The sequence below is a fragment of the Mustela putorius genome, unplaced genomic scaffold (genome assembly GCF_011764305.1).
Source record: "Mustela putorius furo isolate JIRA1106 unplaced genomic scaffold, ASM1176430v1.1 tig00003853_pilon_pilon_pilon, whole genome shotgun sequence".
Lineage (NCBI taxonomy): Eukaryota > Metazoa > Chordata > Mammalia > Carnivora > Mustelidae > Mustela > Mustela putorius.
In genome coordinates, this window is record NW_025422005.1 from 81,734,555 (window position 1) to 81,757,530 (window position 22,976).

Here is a 22,976-nt window from a genome sequence, read left to right on the forward strand (position 1 = left end):
AGGAATTAATTGTATTGGATAGTAAAAGGGTTGTAAAAGACTAGAAGCATTTTGATTTACTTTAGGTAGCTATTGCTTATGTTATGTGCACTTAAGCACGCACATGCACATGCCTGGCAGTTCAGTTAAATAAAAACGGTAATGAAGTACTTACCAAATATGGTCATAATAGTGTGGAAATGTATTTGCCCACACATCATTATTATTGACTTTTCCATGATTATAAAACAAAGTCACTAGGCCATAGTTTTTTGATAGTCAAAGTATGGTATACAAATAATTAAACAGGTTCAAATGTCTGTAATGGTGCTTTGCTAGTTTCATTTTTTAAAACAATATATGTAGTGATGAATAGTTGAAACATTTTTAAAAATTAATATGTAGGGCTATGACAGAATAACTGATAATAGACTTCCCTTCTCCCCCTGAGATGCCCTCCAAAATGAAAAACTGAAATTGTATAAAGTATATTGGAAAACTGTTGTCTGGAATTAATGAACAGACAGTAGTAGATAATGATCTCTGAAAGAAGGGAATAAGATCATTATCACATGAGGTGAATCCCATAATCACTTTGGCTTCCTGCCTTGGGTTACAGGAAAGGGGAATCTAAGCAGAGTATGGAAGTCTTACTGAGCTTGAATTCCTGCTTTGGAATTCAAAGCTGTTCAGACATCTGGGATTTGTGGAGAAGGGCCCTGGAAAAGGTAGCTGTCCAGAGGTTTAAGCATAGAGCAGGGATCAGAATTCAATGTGGGAATTCATTTGATTGAGCATTTTTGAATAATAGCTGGGCTCCCTGTGTGCAGGTTGAGAACTCTCCATGGTCTGTCAGAACTGAGCCTGCTTTGGGACTGAGAGCTAGAATGGTGGTTTCAAAAGGTTGTTTAGTGCTCTGAGACCTTAGAGTTCTGGAAAGTCAGAATGCAGACATCTTGGCGAGAAACTCAGGCATTTAATTTAGACTACAGAAAGCCCAGTCTTGTAGAAAATGGATCACACACTATATTAAGTGCCAACCTTAAGACTAAGTTAAGAAACTGAGATAGTTTAGCCTGACAACACATTAAGGATCACCAGTAATTTTAATTGCTTGCCTAAACCAAACAGTACCCACTAAGGAAGACATGATTCAGTCTTCATTTTGTGAACTGTCATTGACACTATCCACCATTGTCATTCACAATATCTACCAATATCCACCATTAGAAATCACAAATTATGGAAAGCATGAACATTCCATAAAGTAGAGAAGCATTAAATAGGAGCAGACACCAAAATGATAGATCATGAAATTAACAGACAAGGACTATAAATATTTTTAAAGCTATAAAGGAAAATACTATGTAGTGAGTGAATACATAGAGGTATGTGTTAAGAGAGAAAAGAGAGGGAGCATATAGAAATCTCTGAAATATATTTGAGATGAAAAACTCACTGGGGCTAACAGACTGGGGACAACTGGAGAAAAGTTATTGAACTTGAATACACATGGATAGAAATTAAGTTTCCCAGAGAGAAGAAAATGAATCAGTCTAATATATGTATAAGCTGTCTATAAATGTATAATTGGAGTTCCAGTGAGGAAGTAAAGAGAATACAGCCAAGTATGTTAGTTCAAGTAGTAATGGTGGAAAACTTCTAAAATTTTAAGAAAAATATCAAGTTGGATAAATAAAAAGAACCATACTTAGGCACATAATAGTCAAAATATTGAAAACTAATGATAAAGAGCAAATCTTACAGTCAGGAAAAAGCCATTTCACAGGTGACCAACACCTTTACTAAAGGGGGGGATGCTAACTTTGGATTGAATAGAATGACACTATGTAAAAACTTGGATTTGCAGGAAGTAACCAGGAGTACCAGGAATGGCAAATATGTGTGTAAATTAGAAAGATTTTCTTTTATTCCTTTAAATCTCTTTGAAAGACTGTACATTAAAAAAAAAAAAACTTTGTATTATGTGGTTTATTTATATATGTAGATGTTCTTAGAACAACAGTTAGCACTAAATGAAAATAGAATTTTACAGTTACAGGGTTTTTATTATTTATATGAAATGATAGAATATTAACTCTTATGTAGATTCTAAGGCTATATATTGAGATAATTGCCAAAAAAAAAAAAAAGATACAAGGAAGTATTGTTAAATGTGAATAGAGAAAAAGTTGGAGGACTGATTTCCTATTTTCAAACATTATTATAAAGCTGAGTAGTCAAAACAATGTCACATTAGCATAAAGAAAGAAATAGATTAATAGAACAGAATAGAATCCAGAAATAAACCTGTGTAATTATGGACAGCTAGTTTTTGACTAAGGTAGCCATATGTTTAAACAAAACAAAACAAAAAAACAAAGTTGGATCTATATCTCAAACCATAGTTAAGAATTATCTCTAAGTGGGCCATACATGATGTAAATAAAATCTAAAATTATAAAGCTTCTAGAAGACATAGTAGAAAATCTTTATGACTTTGGGTTAGGACCCTAAAAGCATAATCTATAAAAGAACAAATGGGACTTTGTGAGATTTTAAAATTTAAAGTATTTCAAAAGACATTGATAGTGGAATGAAAAAATAAGCCGTAAAATATCTGAACATCTTTCTGAAGCATATAGCTGATAAAGAACTTTAATCCAAGGTATATATAAATTTGGACTATATAAGCTCTAAAACTCTAAACAACCCAATGTAATAAATTGGCAAAAGTACTTGATAGTTCAGCAAAAACATATGGCAAATAAGCACATGCAAAAGATGCTCAAGTATTAATCATTAGAGAAATGTAGGTTAAAACTTAAGTGAGGTAACATTACCCCTTATTACAATGCTAAAATTTAAAAGATTGTAAAGATTTAAAAGTATTGGAAAGGATGTGGATGAACCATAGCTCATATACTGTTGGAAATGTAAACTTGTAGAACTACTTGGGCAAGTAATCAGGCCATTTCTTAAAATTCAAACATCTATGAAATGATGCAGCTGTTTGTCTCTTAGGCATTTATGCATGAGAAATGAAGGCATATGTTCACTTAAAAAAAAAACTAAAAAACTAAGATGAATGTTCATAGTAGCTTTTTTTGTAATACTCAAAGCCCAAAACAATCTAGATGTCTACTAGTAGCTGAATAGATAAATAGATTGTAGTTTTGGCATTGTATTCCATTTAATATCATGAAATACCACTCAGTCCTAGAGAATAATCTATTTTCCGCCCAGCGTGGGGCTTAAACTCATGACCTCAGGATCAAGAAGAGTCTCATGCTCTACCAGCTGAGCCAGCCAGACTCGCCTAGAGTAAGCTACTGATATATGTAGTAGCAGGGATAAATGTCCAAATAATTATGCTGTGTGAAAGAAGTGGGAAAAAGGAGTATGATTCCATTTATATAAAATGCAAGGAGACGCAAACTAAAGCAGTTTGGATTTGGGTGTGGGGAAGTGCAAGGGGGACATGGTTGTGAAGAGTAAAAGGAAATTTGGGGGTGAGGGATATGTATACTTTTAGTATTTCTTAGAGAAGATTTCATGGATGTGTGCATATATCAAAAATTGTATGCCTTAAATATATGCAGCTTATTGTATGTGAATAAACCTCAAAAAAAAAAAAGCCCATAGACAGTTTAAAATGGAATACTGTCGGGATGCCTGGGTGGCTCAGTTGGTTAAGCAGCTGCCTTCGGCTCAGGTCATGATCCCAGCGTCCTGGGATCGAGTCCCACATCGGGCTCCTTGCTCGGCAGGGAGCCTGCTTCTCCCTCTGCCCACCATTCTGTCTGCCTGTGCTCGCTCTCTCCCCCTCTCTCTTTCTGAGAAATAAATAAAATCTTAAAAAAAAATGGAATACTATCAAATATTAGTGCAGTGCAAAAAATAGATGTTAAACTAACTTCTCAACACAAAACTAATGTGTAAAAGTAAACTGGCAAAAAAAAAAAAAAAAGAAACCAAAACCTTATTCTAGTGTAGTAATCACTAGCTAGCTGTATGAAGCCATGAACACTTGAAATGTGATATTCCCAGTTGAGATGTATGTCTGGTGCATGTGTGTTTCAAAGATGTAGTAATCAGAAGTAGTAAGAATGCAAAATACTTAATTTTTAAAAATATTGATTGTATGTTGATATGGTAGTATTTCAGATATATTGAACTGAAATATATTATTAAAATTAATTTTATTCCTTTTTACTCTTTGATGTGGTTAATAGAATATTTAAGATTATGTGATTTGCAGAACATTTCTTTCAGACATTACTGATCTAAGAAGTCCAGTTAAAGGCAGAGATTGTCAGACTGGATTGTCAGACTGGTGCTAACTGTAGTACCTATTACTAGAGTCAGACTGAGGTAGAAAGACAGAGAATGAAAGTAAAAAGGGTGAAAAGTAATATCTGTGCAAACAACAAGCACAAGAAAGTTGAGATTATTTTAACTTCAGTCAGTAGAATTCAAGACCAGGAGTATTACCAGATGCTAAAAAAGCATCTTTTGTGTGTTTAAAGGGTTAATATATTGGAAAACGTTTGTATACTGTAATAACAGAACTTTAGCATTCATTAAATATATAAAGCCAAAGAGAAAAATCTATAATCATTGTTGGATATTTTAAAATTAGTTGATTTAACAGTAATTGATAGGACAATTAGATCTTTAAAATAGGTACATAGAGAGTTTGAACAGTGTTGTCCTTTAGCTGGACTTAACTCATATTCAGGAAACTGTACCCTGACTTCAGAATAACTTTTCAAGTGTACATAGCACTGTGATAGACTGTCTATATTTTAGGACATAAAATAAACTCAATAGATTTCAAATGGCTGAGAGCTCATGTAGTATCTGATTATAGTGAAATTTAAGTAGGAATCAAAAACAGTAAGGGATCTGAGAAATTACCAAATAATTTAGAAATTGAACTATGTAATTCTGAACAATACATGACTTAAGAAAGTATAAGGTATCTTTCTGATTGAATAAAAGTGAAAATATATCAAAATTTGTTGGCTGTAATGCAAGAAAGTACATGGGGGGAAAATATGTCTACACCTATATACTTATATTAGAAAAGGCTTATATTAGGCAAAAAGTTTAATAATCCTCTGTCAAAACTATAATACTGATATCAGGAATGAAAGTAGAGGTACCAGTACAGATCCTACAGAATATTAATAGGAAAATAAGGCAATATTACAAGCGGCAACAATGCCAATAAATTCAGCAACTTAGGTGAAATAGACAAAATCCTTTAGAAACCTAATTTATCAAAAGTGATATAAACTCCATAATAAATACAGATTAGCTCTGTGTCTTTTATAAAAATTGAACTTAAAATTTCTCCATGAAGGGACGCCTGGGTGGCTCAGTTGGTTAAGCAGCTGCCTTCGGCTCAGGTCATGATCCCAGCGTCCTGGGATCGAGTCCCACATCGGGCTCCTTGCTCCGCAGGGAGCCTGCTTCTCCCTCTGCCTCTGCCTTCCACTGTCTGCCTGTGCTCGCTTTCACTCTCTCTCTCTCTGACAAATAAATAAATAAAATCTTTAAAAAAAAAAAAAAAAAATTTCTCCATGAAGATTACTCAAGGCATAGGTGATTTCATTCAGGTTATGAAGCTTCAAAGTATACTTTTTCTTCAGTATACTTTTTCAGAAAATAGAGAAGCAGGGAATACTGCAAATTTTACTTTATGATGCTGCTATAACTGATGCCAAAATCTAACAAAGAAGATGTAAGGAGTCAAGGTTTCAAACTAATATATTTTATTAACACAAATGCAGGCATTTTTTTTTTTTTAATTTTAAAAATTTTTTAATGTATAATGTTATTAGCTGTGGGGGTATAGGTCTGTGAATCTCCAGGTTTACACACTTCACAGCACTCACCATAGCACATACCCTTCCCAATGTCCATAACCCCACCACCCTCAAGTGCAGACGTTCTTTTTTTTTTTTTTTAATTTAATTTCTTTTCAGTGTAACAGAATTCATTGTTTATGCACCATACCCAGTGCTCTATGCAATATGTGCCCTCCATAATACCCACCACCAGGCTCCCCCAACCTCCCACTCCCTGCCCCTTCAAAACCGTCAGATTGTTTTTCACAGTCCATAGTCTCTCATGGGTTCATCTCCCCCTCCAATTTCTCTCAACTCCCTTCTCCTCTCCATCTCCCCATGTCCTCCATGTTATTTCTTATGCTCCACAAATAAGTGAAACCATATGATAATTGGCTTTCTCTGCTTGACTTATTTCACTCAGCATAATCTCTTCCAGTCCCTTCCATGTTGATACAAAAGTTGGGTATTCATCCTTTCTGATGGAGGCATAATACTCCATAGTGTATAGTGTATATGGACCACATCTTCCTTATACATTCATCCGTTGAAGGGCATCTTGGTTCCCTCCACAGTTTGGCCACCGTGGCCATAAATGCAGACATTCTTAACAAAATGTTAGCAGATTACATCCAGCAATATGTAAATAATAATTCGATAATTATTAATTGAGGCATACTGGAGGATTGTAAGTTTTAACATTTGCAAGTGAACTCAGTATAATTTATCACAATAATAGAATGAAGAAGAAAAAAATTTCATGTCAATAGAAAGAGAAAAAGCATTTGATAAATACAATTTTCATTCATGATAAAAATCTCAGAAAACTAGCAAGATAAGGGAACTTCCACAAGGCGAATAAAGGTCTAATAAGAGCCTAAAACAAATTCCATTCTTTAATAGTGAAATACTGAATGTTTTTTCTTGAATTAAACAGGAATGAAGTAAGAATTTCTGTGTTCACAATTTTTCCAACTTTTTGCTTACATAAGTGCATGTAGAATAAAACCCATAAATATTAAAAAGGTAGAAGTCAAACTATCTTATTCACAGTCAGCATTTTGTTTTTATTTTGAAATTGAGTTTAATTTTATTATATTTATTACATTTGTTTATTAATTACAGAGAAGTGTGTTTCTGGCAATTCACAGTACTGCATATGATATTTGGTTACTATTTTTAAATATCTGACTTCGTATTAACTTGCCATTCAACTATTTGCTATGTAATTTTTTAAAAATTTAAATTCAACTAATTTAAGTTAACATAAAGTATAGTATTGGTTTCAGAATTTAATGATTCATCACTTACCTATAACACCCAGTGCTCATCCCAATAAGTGTCCTCTTTAATATTCATCACCCATTTATCCCATCCCTCTACTCTTTTCCCTTCTAGCAACCCTCAGTTTGTTCTCTTAACATACACTCTCTCATGGTTTGCCTTCCTGTTTTATCTTATTTTACTTTTCCTTCCCTTCCCCTTGTTCATCTGTTTCATTTCTTAAATTCCACATATGAGTGATATCACATATTTGTCTTTCTCTGACTTACTTTTCTTAGCATAATACACTCTAGTCCATTCGTGTTGTGCCAGCATGATTTTTAAAATAAAAAACCCAAAGGACTCTCCAAAATATTTCATAGAACTGATCACTGAATTTAGAAGGGTTACATAATACAAAACAAAAATAGTTTCCTGATATTATTAGCTAATTATTAGAAAATGAAAATTTAAAAATGCTTTTACAAAAATATGAGAAAGACAAAATATTAAGGAATAAATTTAACAAATAGTGTGGGAGACATTAATACCAGTAACTATACAAGACATGGCAGAGAGATATTAGAGACCTAAATGAGAAAGAAACCATGTTCATGAATCAGAAAGCTCAATATGTTAAAATGCCATTTTCTCCTAAATTGAATGGAATTGAATCTTCAAGTCAGTCAAGCTCAACAGGCTTTTAAATTGAAATTGACAAGTGGATTCTAAATTTTATGTGGAAATAAAAAAGAATCTAGATGAACTAAATAAAACCATTTCCAAAAGAAAAAAGTCAACACGATCTAATTTCAAGATTCACAGTAGACTTGTAGTAATCAGACAGTTTAGTATTAGCAAGGTGAGTATTTACAGAATAGAGTGCAGAAGTAAACACCTACATTTAAGGTCCACTGATTACTTACAAAGGTGTCTTGGTCATTCAGTTGGAGAAATGGTGGAAACACATATGAAAAAAAGAAACTCAAATTACTTAATACAGTACAGAAATAATAGATGAATATATACCTAAACCTAAAAAACAGAATGTAAAAGCTTTTTAAAAATAATTATAGAATATATTCACAACTTGAGGTAAAGATTTATTAGGAAAGACACGAAAACCACTACCCATAAAGCAATAGTTTATAAACTCCACATCTTACCTAAATGAAAACCTTCTCATCAGGAGATGTTGTTTAAGATAATGAAAAGACAAGTCACAGATTGGGAAAAGATACTAATATTCACATATTAATACATATTTTTGACAAAGGACTTCTCTGCAGAATATATAAAGAATTTTCTTTCTTTGAAATAATTCTTTCACATCTATAAATACAAATAGCCTAATTTTTGAAATAGATAAAAGAAGGTATATGACTGGCTAATGAGCACATGAAAATATATACTAGTCATCAAGAAAAAGCAAGTTATAATTGCTATGAGGTATCTTGTCATGCCAACTAGAATTTTGGCTAAAGTTAAACAGATTGGCAACATAAATGATGCAGATATAGAGCAAGTGGAACAATTCACCATGGCTGGTAAAAGTGTAAAATAGTTTGGAAAACAGCTTGTCATTATCTTATAAAGTTAAACATAAACATGGCCTATCACCCAGTACTTCTACATCTAGGTTTTTACCCAATGAAGGAGACTTGTACAAAATGTATATAAAAAAATTTATTCATGATGGTCCCAAACTTGAAATTACCAAATGTCTGTGACACAGAATAGGAAAATGGGACAATGATTTGTGGTATAATCATATAGTAGAGTACTAATTAGTAACAAAAGAATGACTATTAACAAATACAAAAACATGAGTGAATATTAAGACAGTATATGAAGCACAAGAAGCCAGACAGAAAACAGAAATCACTGAAATGAATCTGTGATCCCATTTTTATAAAGTTTAATAAAGAACAGATAATCTATTTTAAGTATAAATGTTGCCTATGGGTTTGAGGTTTAACAAGAAGCACAAGGGAATTCTCTGCAGTATTGGACATGTTCCATATCAGTTAACTAAGTTGTGCAATCCAAAATAAGTTGGATTTCTGTTTGAAACAGTAGGCTATCTCTGGGAATCAGGAACTACCCTTAGTTTTTTGTTTTTTGGGCTGGAATGTGAAATATGAGAGGGGGGAATGACTGAAGTTGAGTCCAGATAGGGGTTTGGATATAGGATTTGATTTGTTGAGGACTTTAAACTTTACCAATTTACATTTTATTTATTTTTTTTTTTTTTAAAGATTTTATTTATTTATTTGACAGAGAGAAATCACAAGTAGGCAGAGAGGCAGGCAGAGAGAGAGAGAGAGGAGGAAGCAGGCTCCCTGCTGAGCAGAGAGCCCGATGCGGGACTCGATCCCAGGACCCTGAGACCATGACCTGAGCCGAAGGCAGCGGCCTAACCACTGAGCCACCCAGGCGCCCCCAATTTACATTTTAAAAAGGATTTTTCTTCCATTTGTATTTCGTGTATGTGTATGTGGGGGTCACTGCTCTACATAGAGTAGTTAAGCACTTTTACAATAATCTGCTCCAGAGATATTAAGGTGTCCTCAGTTTTATGTTCTTAGAATATGGAGGAAATGATGTATCAAGAAATTAGAACTTTTGAGTTATTTGGAAATAGACTAGTTTGGGAGAAGTATTAGTTTGGGCTTAGACTTGATGGGTTGATGGATGATAGTTCCACTTTCAAAGGGAAGATAGTGGAAAAGGGGATTTGTTTTTGGTGGAAAGAATTGTCTGTTAAAAGCATGTTTAGGAATGATACTTAATGTATTTTATGACCAAAAAATGAATTAATTCTTGGAATGATGGAATAATATTCCTTAAAGCCTTGTTTTTCCCCTTATCATAAAAAGATGAGAATCTGTTTATGTTCTCAGAGTCTGATTTGAATTTTCTTTCATATAAGCAAATGGCAAAAAAGACCTTTAAGAACTAGTGATTACACTTGCTTCGAAAAATATGCTATTGTCATCTAAGTGTCTCAAAAAAGGTACTTTTATAGACCATATTATAAAGAAACTTCTATGGTTATCAGATACAGAACAGCATTTCATTGTTATATTCCAGATTTATCCAAAATGTTTCCTCAAATTTACCTTACTATAGAATTTTGTTTCTAAAAAAATCTCAGTGGCCTTTCCGTTATGTGTCTAGACTTTCTTTCTAAATATACTCCTACCTGGTTTTTGTGTCATAAAAATAATTTTAGAAGTAACCAAAGTTAATGTCATTAGAACCTTAGTCTCCGGTAAATATCTATTAAGTTAGTGTATTAAGATTAAATTGTAAAGCGTTCCTTCCTTCAGAAATAAAAGTGAAACATTAAAAAAGAAAACAACTAGCTCCAGCTAGTACTGAGATTGGACTTCATTGAAAGGAGTTTGTAACAATTTGTTAGTGGGAAGGAGCCTTGACAACTGTAAAATTTTTGAGTCATTTCTTTATAGCTGTGGATATGGAATATTCCTTTAAGTTAAGTAATATATATTTCTGCCAGTGCTGCTAATTATTATTCTATAATAGCAGGATTTATTATTGCTGAAAGTGTGACATTTTGCTTTATGTGAAAGAACTGAAATCATTCCTCAGATTCTGATATATGGTACTCAAAACTCTGGGGTTTTCATTTTAACTTCTATGTGAAGACATTTTTATGTAATGTCATTTCATTTTGTTATAATGGTTTGAGAGTATTTCAGCACATGAGACTTCTAGTTTAGTCTAGGTGTCTATTTTTTCTAGCTCACGCGTAAGGTGCTTTTGGAAAGTGGGCTGTGCAGCTTCTTAAAAATGCAGTTACAGCCAGTTTTTACAGTAAACCTAAGATTTTTTTGTGTGGTGGCTGTTAGTCTTAACAGCTAGCAGAATAACAGAAATCTCTCTCTGAATATACCTGCATTTCTAGTTAACCTTTTTTTTTTTTTTAATTTCTCCTTTCCCAAATAGGAAAGTATAGTGTACAGACATTCATTTTTCATAACTCATATTCTTTTGTTTTTTTATTTTTTCTAAAGCCAACAGCTTCTATAACGTTATGCTTTTCCCTGAAGTCTAACTTAAAATTGCTTGGAATTGAAACTGTTTTTCCTCTCAGTTTCGCGTTTGATAATGGATACTACCAGAGTTCTTTATTAATGCTTGAGTGTGTGAAAGACTTAAGAGATTGAGAATGTACTTACATTTTGTTAGTTTCCACTATATAAATAAGTAGAAGTATAAAGTTTTGAAATGTACTTCAGGTTGATAAATAGTTGGAAGTGTAGAATTAGAATATTGGTGAATGAGTGACTAAAATAATAGATTTACAAATTAAATGAGAAGGTGGGTTTTGAGACAGAAGAGCTGGAGTGTTCACATGAGCAAGTAAAGCTAGGACTTGGGGGCCAAAACGGCTTGAGGAACTCCCAACTATTACTGGGAATGAGTACATAAGCAGAGGGTTTGAAGCAGCTGTAAAATGAATCAGGGAAGTAAGAAAACAAGAAATGAATTGTTAAGGATGTGAGAACAGAGAGATTGGTAAGTGTGAGAGGGCTCACAATATTTTGATCCTGGATGGATTTAACAAATGATAAATTAGTGAGTGAGACCATTTTTTATGTCAAAACTGTAGGTAAATACCACTGAAGAGCAAAGGTCATTCAAGGAAAGAATAGACTGATCAGAGGTGAAGATGTTCACTATAGAATTGAGGTAGAAAACCACTTGGGAAGTATTCAAATAGAAATAGTTTTTACTTTTTTTTTTAACATATTATTTTGAATTTAGGAAGAACATCTTAAGCATAAGGCTTTAAGAAGGCTGAATAACATGGGAAATGTTGTGATTAGAGGTTTCTGTAATTTTTATACAACCTATATGCACGAATAAAAGCATTACTACATTGTTGTTGCTTTGGTTCTTCGAAATCATTTCAATTATTACTGGTTTTACATTCACATACCAAAAGTTTGTGGATTTACCTGGGGAGTGGAAGGGAAAAGATCTTGGAAAGAAGTCCAAGTTATTGTACTTTGTCTTCTGAGAGATCACAGATCTATAACCCAGAGACACCCTGACTTCCTTACTTCTCTGATAGGCTAATAAATGGCCTATGTGTTTCATGAACTAATACAGGCTATATATTTTCTTGTGTCCTTTTTCTTTTCCAGGTATGGAGTGTTTTTCTTTTTTTAATTTTTAAATTTTTTTTTAATTTTTTTATAAACATAATGTATTTTTATCCCCAGGGGTACAGTCTTTGAATTGCCAGCAGGTTTACACACTTCACAGCATGGAGTGTTTTTATATATGAAAATATGCTTAGTCATATGATTAAAAAGTCCACATTCCCTCATTTTATGTTTTCTTTTTTGGTTTTTATTTATCTATTTTTTTATTAGCATATGTATTATTTGTTTCAGGAGTACAGGTCTGTGATTCATCAGTCTTACACAATTCACAGCGCTCACCATAGCACATACCCTTCCCAGTGTCCATCCCCTAAGCTCCCCATCCCTCCCACCACCCTCCACCCCTGAGATTGAGTCTCTTACGGTTTGTCTCCCCCTCTGGTTTTGTCTTGTTTCATTTTTCCTTTCTTCCTCTATGCTCCTCTGCCTTGTTTCTCAAATTCCACATTGATGTCTGTGAGATCTAATGTTAATTGTCTTTCTTTGATTGACTTATTTCATTTATCATAATACCCTGTAGTTCCACCCATGTTGTTGCAAATGGCAAGATTTCATTTTTTTGATGGTTGCATAACATTCTTTTTCATCTATCTATCTATCTCACATCTTCTTCATCCATTCATCTGTTGATGGATATCTAGGCTCTTTCCATAGTTTGGCTATTGTGGACATTGCTGCTGTAAACTTTGGGGTGCACTTGCCCCTTCTGATCACTACATCGTATCTTTGGAGTAAATACCCAGTAGTGCTGGATGAGAGATAGCTCTGTTTTCAACTTGAGGAATCTCCATGCTGTTTTTCAGAGTGGCTGCATCAGCTTGCATTCCCACAACAGTATAGGAGGGTTCTCCTTTCTCTGCATCCTCGTCAACATCTGTCATTTCCTGACTTGCTAATTGTAGCCATTTTGACTGGTGTGAGGTGGATCTCATTGTGGTTTTGATTTGTATTTCCATGATGCCGAGTGATGTCGAGCACTTTTTCATGTGTTAGCCATCTGATGTCTTCTTTGGAGAAATGTCTGTTCATTCTTTTGCCCATTTCTTCCTTGGATTATTTGTTCTTTGGGTATTGAGTTCTATAAGGTCTTTGTAGATTTTGGATACTAGCCCTTTATCTGATATGTCATTTGCAAATATCTTCTCCCATTCTGTTGGTTGTCTTTGGTTTTGTTGACTGTTTCCTTTGCTATGCAAAAGCTTTTTAGCTTGATGAAGTCCCAATAGTTCATTTTGTCTTGCTTTCCTTGCCTTTGACTATGTGTCTAGGAAGAAATTGCTATGGCTGAGGTTGAAGAGGTTGCTGCCTGTGTTCTTCTGAAGAATTTTGATGGATTCCTGTGTCACATTTAGGTCTTTCATCCATTTTTAAATCTATTTTTGTGTGTGGTGTATGGAAGTGGTCCATTTTCATTCTTCTGCATGTGGTTTTCCAATTTTCCCAACACCATTTGTTGAAAAGATTGTCTTTTTTCCACTGGACATTCTTTCCTGCTTTGTCAAAGATTAGTTGACCATAGAGTTGAGTGTCCATTTCTGGGCTCTCTGTTCTGTTCCATTGATCTGTGTCTCTGTTTTTATGCCAGTACCATGCTGTCTGATGATTACAGCTTTGTAATAGAGCTTGAAGTCAGGCATTGTGATGCCTGCAGCTTTGGTTTTCTTTTTCAGCCTTTCTGTGGCCACGCAGGGGTTTTTCTGTTTCCATACAAATTTTAGGATTATTTGTTCCATTTTGTAAAAAAAAATGTTCATCACAGTACTTTGGTAGGGATTGCATTAAATGTGTAGATTGTTCTTGGTAGCATGGACATTTTCACAATATTTGTTCTTCCAATCTGTGAATATGGAACGTTTTTCCATTTCTCTGTATCTTCCTCAATTTCTTTCTATAGTTTGTGAGCACAGATTCTTTTCCCCTTTGGTTAGATTTATCCCTAGGTATCTTGTGATTTTGGGTGCAATTGTATATGGGTTCAACTCCCTGCTTTCTTTCTTCTGTCTTGTTGGTTTATAGAAATGCAACTGCTTTCTGTGCATTGAATTTATATCCTGCCATTTTATTGAATTCTTGTATGAGTCCTAGCAGGTTTGAAGTGGAGAATTTTGGGTTTTCCACATAAAATGTCATATATCATCTGCAAAGAATGTGAATTTCATGACTTCTTTGCTGATTTGGATGCTTTTTATTTCTTTTTGTTGTCTTGATTACTGAGGCTAGGACTTCTAGTACTATGTTGAATAGCAATGGTGATAGAGGACATCCCTGCCATCTTCCTGACCTTAGGGGAAAAGCTCTTGGTTTTTCTCCATTTTTTTTTTTAATTTTTTTTTTAAAGATTTTTATTATTTATTTATTTGACAGAGAGAGATCACAAGTAGGCAGAGAGGCAGGAAGCGAGAAAGAGGAGGAAGCAGGCTCCCTGCCGAGCAGAGAGCCCGATGCGGGACTCGATCCCAGGACCCTGAGATCATGACCTGAGCCGAAGGCAGCGGCTTAACCCACTGAGCCACCCAGGCGCCCGGTTTTTCTCCATTTATAATGATATTCTCATTATATGGGTTTTTCTTAGATGGCTTTTATGATATTGAGGTATGTTCCCTCTAACCCTACACTGTGGAGTTTTAATCAAGAAAGGATGCTATACTTTGTCAAATACTTTTTCTGTATCAATTGAGAGTATCTCATGTTTCTTGTTCTTTTATTAATATATTGTATCATGTTGGTTGATATGTGCATGTTGAACCAACCTAGCAGTCCAGGAATAAATCCCACTTGGTTGTATTGAACAAACCTTTTAATGTACTGTTGGATCCTATTGGCTAGTATTTTGCTGAGAATTTTTACATGCATGTTCATCCGGGATATCGGTCTGTGCTTCTTTTTGATAGGGTCTTTGTCGGTTTTGGGATCAAGGGTAATGTTGGCCTCAAAAAACGAGTTTGGAAGTTTTCCTTACATTGCTGTTTTTTGGGAACAGTTTCCAGAAAATAGGTATTAATTCTTCTTTAAAAGTTTGGTATAATTCCCTTGGGAAGCCATCTGGCCCTGGGCTCTTGTTTGTGGGAGATTTTTTTTATTACAGCTTCAATTTCCTTGCTGATTATGGGTCTGTTTAGGTTTTCTGTTTCTGCCTAGTTCAGTTTTGGTAGTTTATATGTTCCTAGGAATGCATTCATTTCTTCCAGATTGTCTAATTTGTTGGCAATAGTTGCTCATAATAAGTTCTTGTTATTGTTTGTATTTCTTTGGTGTTGTTTGTGATTTCTTTGTGATTTCTCCTCTTTCATTCAGGATTCTTTTTGGGGGGTCCTTTATTTTTGATAGGTCTGTCTAGGGGTTTATCCATCTTATTAATTATTTCAAAGAATCAGCTCTTAGTTTTATTGGTCATTCTGCTGTTCTTTTGGTTTCTGTCTCGTTGATTTCTACTCTGATCTTTATTATTTCTCTTCTGCTGAGTTTAGGTTTTTTTGCTCTTCTTTCTCCAGCTCCTTTAGGTTTAGGGTTATATATTTGAGACCTTTCTTGTTTCTTGAGAAAGGCATGTATTGCTATATACTTTCCTCTTAGAACCGCTTTGGCTGGATACCAAAGAGTTTGAACAGTTCTGTTTTCATTTACATTTGTTTCCATGAATTTTTAAAATGAATTCTTTAAAAAGAATTTAAAATTCTTTAATCTTCTTCAGTAGGATACTCGTTAGCCTACATGTGTTTGAATTCTTTCCAATTTTCCTCTTGTGATCAAGTTCAAGTTTCAAAGCATTGTGGTCTGAAAATATGCAGGGAATGATCCCAGTCTTTTGGTACTGGTTGAGACCTGATTTGTGACCCAGGATGTGATCTATTCTAGAGAATGTTCCATGTGCACTCGAGAAGAATGTGTATTCTGTTGCTTTGGGATGGAATGTTCTGAATATATCTGTGAAGTCCATCTGGTCCAGTGTGTCATTTAAAGCCTTTATTTCCTTGTTGATGTTTTGCTTGGATGATCTGTCCATTTCAGTGAGGGGGCTGTTAAAGTCCCCTACTATTACTGTGTTATTGTCTATGTGTTTCTTTGATTTGTTATTAATTGGCTTATATAATTGGCTGCTCCCATATTGGCATTAATATTTACAACTGTTAGAACTTCGTGTTGGATAAACCTTTTTAAGTATGATATAGTGTCTTTCCTCATCTCTTATTATTATAGTCTTTGGCTTAACTAAAATCTAATTGAACTGATATAAGGATTGCCACCCCAGCTTTCTTTTGATGTCCATTAGTATGGTAAATGATTTTCTACCCCATCACTTGAAATCTAGAGGTCCAAATGAGTCTCTTGCAGACAGCATATTGATAATTCTTCTTCTTTTTTTTTTTTTTAATCCAATCTGATACCCTGTGTCTTTTGATTGGGGCATTTAGCCCATTTACATTCAGGGCAGCTATTGAAAGTTAGGAATTTAGTGCTATTGTATTACCTGTAAGTTGACTATTACTGTATATTGTCTCTGTTCCTTTCTGGTCTATGGTACTTTGAAGCTTTCTCTTTGTTTAGAGGACTACTTTCAATATTTCTTGTAGGGCTGGTTTGGTGATTACAAATTCTTTTAGTTTCTATTTGTCCTGGAAGCTTTTTATATCTCTCTTTATTTTCAGTGACAGCCTAGCTGGGTATAGTATTCTTGGCTGCATATTTTTCTTGTTCAGTACCCTGAATATATCATGCCAGCCCTGTTTTGTCCACCAGGTCTCTAGTTAGGTCTGCTGGCAATCTAATGTTTCTATACTTGTAGCTTACAGACCTCTTGTCCCAAGCTGCTTTCAGGATTTTCTCTTTGTCTCTGAGATTTGTAAGTTTTACTCTTAGATGTCAGGGTGTTGACCTATTTTTTACTGATTTTGAAGGGACATCTCTGTGCCTTCTGGGTTTTGATGCCTGTTTCCTTCCCCAAATTAGGGAGGTTTCTGCTGTAATTTGCTCCAGTATACCTTCTGTCCCCCTCTCTTTCTTCTTCTGGGATCCCAATTCTAAAATTGTTTCAGTTTTTCTCTTGAATTCTCCCTTTGTGTTCTATTACTTGTTCATTTCTCTTTTCCTTAACTTCTTTATTTTCCATCATTTGGTCTTCTTTATCCTATTTCTCTCTCCTGCCTCATTTATCCTAGAAGTTAGAGCCTCCATTTGTTATTATACCTTATTAATAACCTTTTTGATTTCAACTGTTAGATTTTATTTCTCCAGAAAGGGATTCTCTAGTTTCTTCTATGCTTTTTTCAAGCCCAGATAGTATCTTTATAATCATCATTCTGAACTCTAGTTCCAACATCTTACTAAGTCCATGTTGATTAGGTCCCTAGCAGTTGGTACCACCTCATTCTTTTTTTTTTTTTTTTTAAGGTTATTCCGTTTTGTCGTTTTGTCTAGAGAATAGATGAATGAGAGAACAAAATGCTTAAAGCGTAACAGTGACCCCAGAAAAATACACACTTAACCAATAAGAGACTCAAAATTTTGGGGGGGGGCACGGAAAGAGAATATGATCAGGCTAGTGAATAGAACAGAGTCACACACTAGATTTGATTTGGGATGTATTTTGGTCTGTTAGAAGAAACTGCCTTCCAAATTTAAAAGAAAGAAAAATGTATTTGTGTGTATATATGTATATTTGTGTGTGTGTGTATATATGCACACACATAGATAAACAAAAATAAGGGTAAATACAATGAAGGGATGGAATATGACTATAAAAATGAAAACTAGAAAAGATTTTAAAAAAAGAATTGGTAAGATAAAAAGTTAGTTGAAAAAAGAAAGGAAAAATTTAATAATAAAAAAGAGAATGTGATCAGACAGGTGAATAGAACAAAGCCAACAGGTGAATAGAACAAAGCCATACACTAGACTTAGAGTATATTTTGGTCTCTTAGAAGAAACTGTATCCCAAAATTTTAAAGAAAGAAGAACTTACATAAAAGTCCTACTAAAGACACAATAGAATAGGTGATGTTTTATGTAAAACCATTTGAAGACCTTGCAGTCTATCCACTATTCCTTATTAGTGGTTCCAAATGGTCTATGGACTAAAAGATGTTTCTGAAACTAAAACAAAGGATACTTAATAAGCTGAGAAATATACATGTACACTCCACTTGTGTATAACTTTACGTACTTCATGGTACTCCCCAAATCAAAACTACCCATAAACCTACGTGTGCTGTGTGTGTGTGTGCGCGCGTGTGTGTGTATGTATGTATATATACAACATCTATAAAATTCCAAGATCAATTTGATTTCTAAGTGTTAGGTTAGATACAGCAAAGGGATAGAATATGATTTCCAGAAAGTGGCCGCTTTTCTGTTCATAATTGCTGCTTTTCTTTGATCTCCTGTTGAGTTCGTAGGTGCTTAGAATGGTTTGATAACTCTCTAGCTAAATTCCCGGGACCAGATGAAATCTAGGTCTCTAACTCTTCCACCCTCTTGCTAGCCCTCCCCTCATTTCATGTTCTTATATTCTGATCTGAAATGAAAATTTTCATAATATTTACACTAAAATATAAATTTTTATTAGCCACCCCTTCTAAAAATAGTCAACAACCGAGGGACTAACAGTATGAAGAGAATGTAGGTTTTGATGTTACATGATCTTTGGGAGAAAAGTATAAATCTTGGTTGGCAGTTGTATCTAATGTGATATTTGTTTTGGAGATCCTCCTGTAGTGTAGTGTACTAGTTAGTCTACCTCTACCAATAGACTGTAAGAGAACATTGGGGATCTTACTAATTATCTTGTTCACTGCTGTACCCCCAGAGCCTCAAACAGTGCCAAACACGTTCTTGATACTAATTAACTTTTCTGTTTATGTTTTACTTATTTTTAGAGCATGCACACTCCAATGGTGGGGAGTGGCAGAGGTAGAGGGAGAGAGAGGATCTTAGAGTAGGCTCCACACCCAGTGCAGAGCCTGACCTGGGGCAGGATCTTATGACCTGAGCTGAAATCAAGAGTCAGACACTTAACTGACTGAGCCTCTCAGGTACCTCAATACTCAGTAACTCGTAAGGAATCAGTGTGTGAATGAACTTCAAAGACACTTAGAAATCAAATTGATCTTGGAATTTTATAGATGTTGTATATATACATACATACACACACACGCGCGCACACACACAGCACACGTAGGTTTATGGGTAGTTTTGATTTGGGGAGTACCATGAAGTACGTAAAGTTATACACAAGTGGAGTGTACATGTATATTTCTCAGCTTATTAAGTATCCTTTGTTTTAGTTTCAGAAACATCTTTTAGTCCATAGACCATTTGGAACCACTAATAAGGAATAGTGGATAGACTGCAAGGTCTTCAAATGGTTTTACATAAAACATCACCTATTCTATTGTGTCTTTAGTAGGACTTTTATTTTTGGTGAGGCTTTGGAATCAAGGCAGATAACTAATTTTTTGATTAAAGTGTATCAGTTTACTTTAAGGTCAGAGTAACAGAAAAAGTTAATCAAGTCCATGAGTGTTTCATAGAATATAGATGTTGATAGTGACAAAATATTTAGGTAGATTATGTGGTATTATGAATAAATTAGGAGAGGCTTATTGTAAGTAAGCCTGTGGATTGACTGCATAATTATTTTTACAGCATTGCCTTCTTTGTTCCCAGTTTTGAGTATATTTTCTAAATTGAACCATTTATAATTTTCCCAGGTAAAATTACAACCTCCTTAATTTTTGCCAGGTCAGAAGTTTAACTTTTTTTTTTCCATTTCTGTTAGTCAGTAATAAAATGATTAAATTATAAGATAATTGTGTTCTTTAGCCATTGGACAATTTCTTTATGAAATTGCATTTTAATATTTTTACTTATCATTTGTTATCTGTGACAGTACCAGAAACTGTTCTGTTCAGAAACATTTACCTAATAGTTATCTTAATTGATAATGTAATTTTATTTAATAGTAATTGGTGAATATGATTTTCTCTATTTCTTTGGAAGCCTGGCTTTTGAATTTTTAGGAAATATTCAGGTTTACTCAGCTATGTTCTTAAGTTCTTTTTTAAACTTTGTTTTGTGTGGGTTTTTAATGCAAAATGAGGAAAATTAATAAAAACTTTTTAAAATGTCTTTCAGCCAATGGTAATGATAGCAAAAAATTTAAAGGAGAAGATAAAATGGATGGTGCTCCTTCTCGTGTACTTCATATTCGAAAATTACCTGGTGAAGTGACAGAAACTGAAGTTATTGCTTTGGGCTTACCTTTTGGTAAGGTGACCAATATCCTTATGCTGAAAGGAAAAAATCAGGTAATGCTTCTTTTAGGTTCTGTAAAATGTTAAGCCCCAAACTACCCTGTATGAGGGAATTAGCTAATTCCTAATAAAAGGATAGAATATAGTAGGTCTTAACTTTTCTAAAAGAACATAACAGAAGTCTTATTTTGATTTTTCCTGGTAATGCTATTTGAGAAACTAATGCTAGGGAGCCAAAATGAGCCAATGTAGTTTTCACATTTTGCCTTTTGAATTCACTTTTGGATTGTTATAATGAGATTGTGAAAAATACAAATGAAGGATTTCTTTTATTGTGGCTCTACTTTGTAATAACACAAACTAGTGGGGGCACTAGTAGCATCTTATCCTTTAAGTTTATCAGATGGAAATATTTATCTGATAGCATTAGAAGAAAATAGTCACTAATCCTAGGTATTCTTCATTGAATAAATGTACCTGTGGCAGAAAGATGCAGACATATTAAAAATGAGAGTTGGTTTTAAAATTTCTAGTGATACCATTTAAAAGAAATTATGAAATTCAACATTCATTTAAATATAATTAATGTCACTAATCTTATATTTAATTTTCAATTTTTTCCCTTTTCTGAGTTATACTGCTTTAAAAATGACTTTGAAATCCCTTTTTGTGTTCTCTAGTATCGGAATGGTAAAATTCTGATACTGAAAAATGTTTGGATTTTATTTTCGCTAGCTTTTGTTTGTCACATTTGTGGTGTATGGAAAATAAAGATAACTTATTTGGGTGTCTAAATGTAACTGGGAAGGTTATACTCTAGATACTGATTTTTCTCATTAGCTGAATAGATTACACAGGTATTGAGGTTTACTTGAATATAATTCATAGTATTCCAATTTTTCCTCTTTATTTTACAGGCATTTTTGGAACTAGCAACAGAGGAAGCAGCTATTACTATGGTTAATTACTATTCTGCTGTGACACCTCATCTCCGTAACCAACCAATTTATATCCAGTACTCCAATCACAAAGAACTAAAAACAGATAATACATTAAACCAAGTAAGTATGTGTAGGTACATAAATAAAACGGACATATTAAGAATCTCAAACTTATAACAGAAAGATGTAATTATGGGTATTTTCTTATTATTTTTAAGATATTCTCTTGCAGTATGTCCCTAAATATTAAATATTATGTTAATTTACAAAAAGTATGTACAGTCTATTATTTTCATGTTCTAAATTGGTTCCTGATGAATTAGTTAAATATTTTTTCAAAGTCTTAAGGTTCTGGTCAGAATGTTCATTTTCATGTTGCAAGTTCAGATTGCTCTATAGAAACTGTTTATGAGATTGGGCCACTATTAACATAAACTGTAGAAGTCTGCTGCTTAGACTTTAAAGTATGATGTTTAATGCCTTTAGTTATTTTATAACTTTTTATAGGACTCAGGTTTCTCATGGAAATATTTTTATTGAAGATCTGTTAATGGTTTTCCTTGGGGAGGGAATGTAAGAATTGAGAGTATATAAATATATTGATGTATTTCTTAAAAATGTGATGTAGAAGATACTAATTATTTAAAATCAATATTTTAAAAAAGTAATATAGGAATGGGTTTATACCTAAATACAGAGCATCACAGGGAAGGAAAAACTAGCTCTTTTAATATAGTTTTTAGCTAATTATATCTTTTCTGTTTCAGTAAAATCTAAAGTATGTCTTACTCTTTGTCTTACAGAAAATGTCATGGACTAATAATTCCTCATAGATTTTTAACCATCATAAAAAGTGATCTTTCAAGATCATTTTGATAGTTTATATGTAAATAAGCATTTAAAACTTTCTATCTGAAGATAAGACTAAATTTTCTGCTGTTTTTTTCTTTGTTTTAATTTGCTGTTAATTTTTATTACTTTTGAACCAGAAATTGTACTTCCAAAAATTTACATTGGAAATATTCTAAAAGAAAATACTCTGTTTTCATTTTACTTAGAATTTAAAATGGTATTTATATATCAATTTTATTTTATATATTAGTATTTTTAGTAAAGTAATTCATGAAGGCATTCTCATTTTAAAAGCTTCCAATGCAAGGAACATGAAAAGGATAAAGATAAGGCATCTTTATTTATGATCTTAAATAGGATAAACAGTGAAAGCCCCATGAAGAAGGGACATTTGAGTAACAAACTTAAAAGTGGTTAGGAAGTAAATGTACTTATTCTGGTCTAGGTTATTCCAGGTAGATATAGGGAACGATCAATGCGAAGTTGCTTCTGTTGGGGGGAAAAAAAAACAAACAAAAAAACTTGGTTTTGCAGCCATATATTTAGTTTTCAGAAGCCCTTTAATCTTTTCTGATCATTTTTTTTATGTTGCAGTTCATCATGTTTTATGATTTCATAGTTCTTTAAGGATTCGAATTA

General features: G+C 33.6%; 1 protein-coding gene across 4 annotated transcripts in view; it reads left to right on the forward strand.

The window, feature by feature from the left end:
- The window catches only part of PTBP2 (polypyrimidine tract binding protein 2), an 86,564-nt gene that overhangs the window by 27,359 nt on the left and 36,229 nt on the right, over positions 1-22,976 (forward strand). For all 4 annotated transcript variants that reach the window (XM_004752541.3, XM_004752542.3, XM_004752543.3 and 1 more), the window contains exons 4-5: positions 20,426-20,598; positions 21,462-21,605. In XM_004752541.3, coding sequence (XP_004752598.1) covers positions 20,426-20,598; positions 21,462-21,605 — 317 coding nt within the window. The remainder of the gene's footprint in view (positions 1-20,425; positions 20,599-21,461; positions 21,606-22,976) is intronic.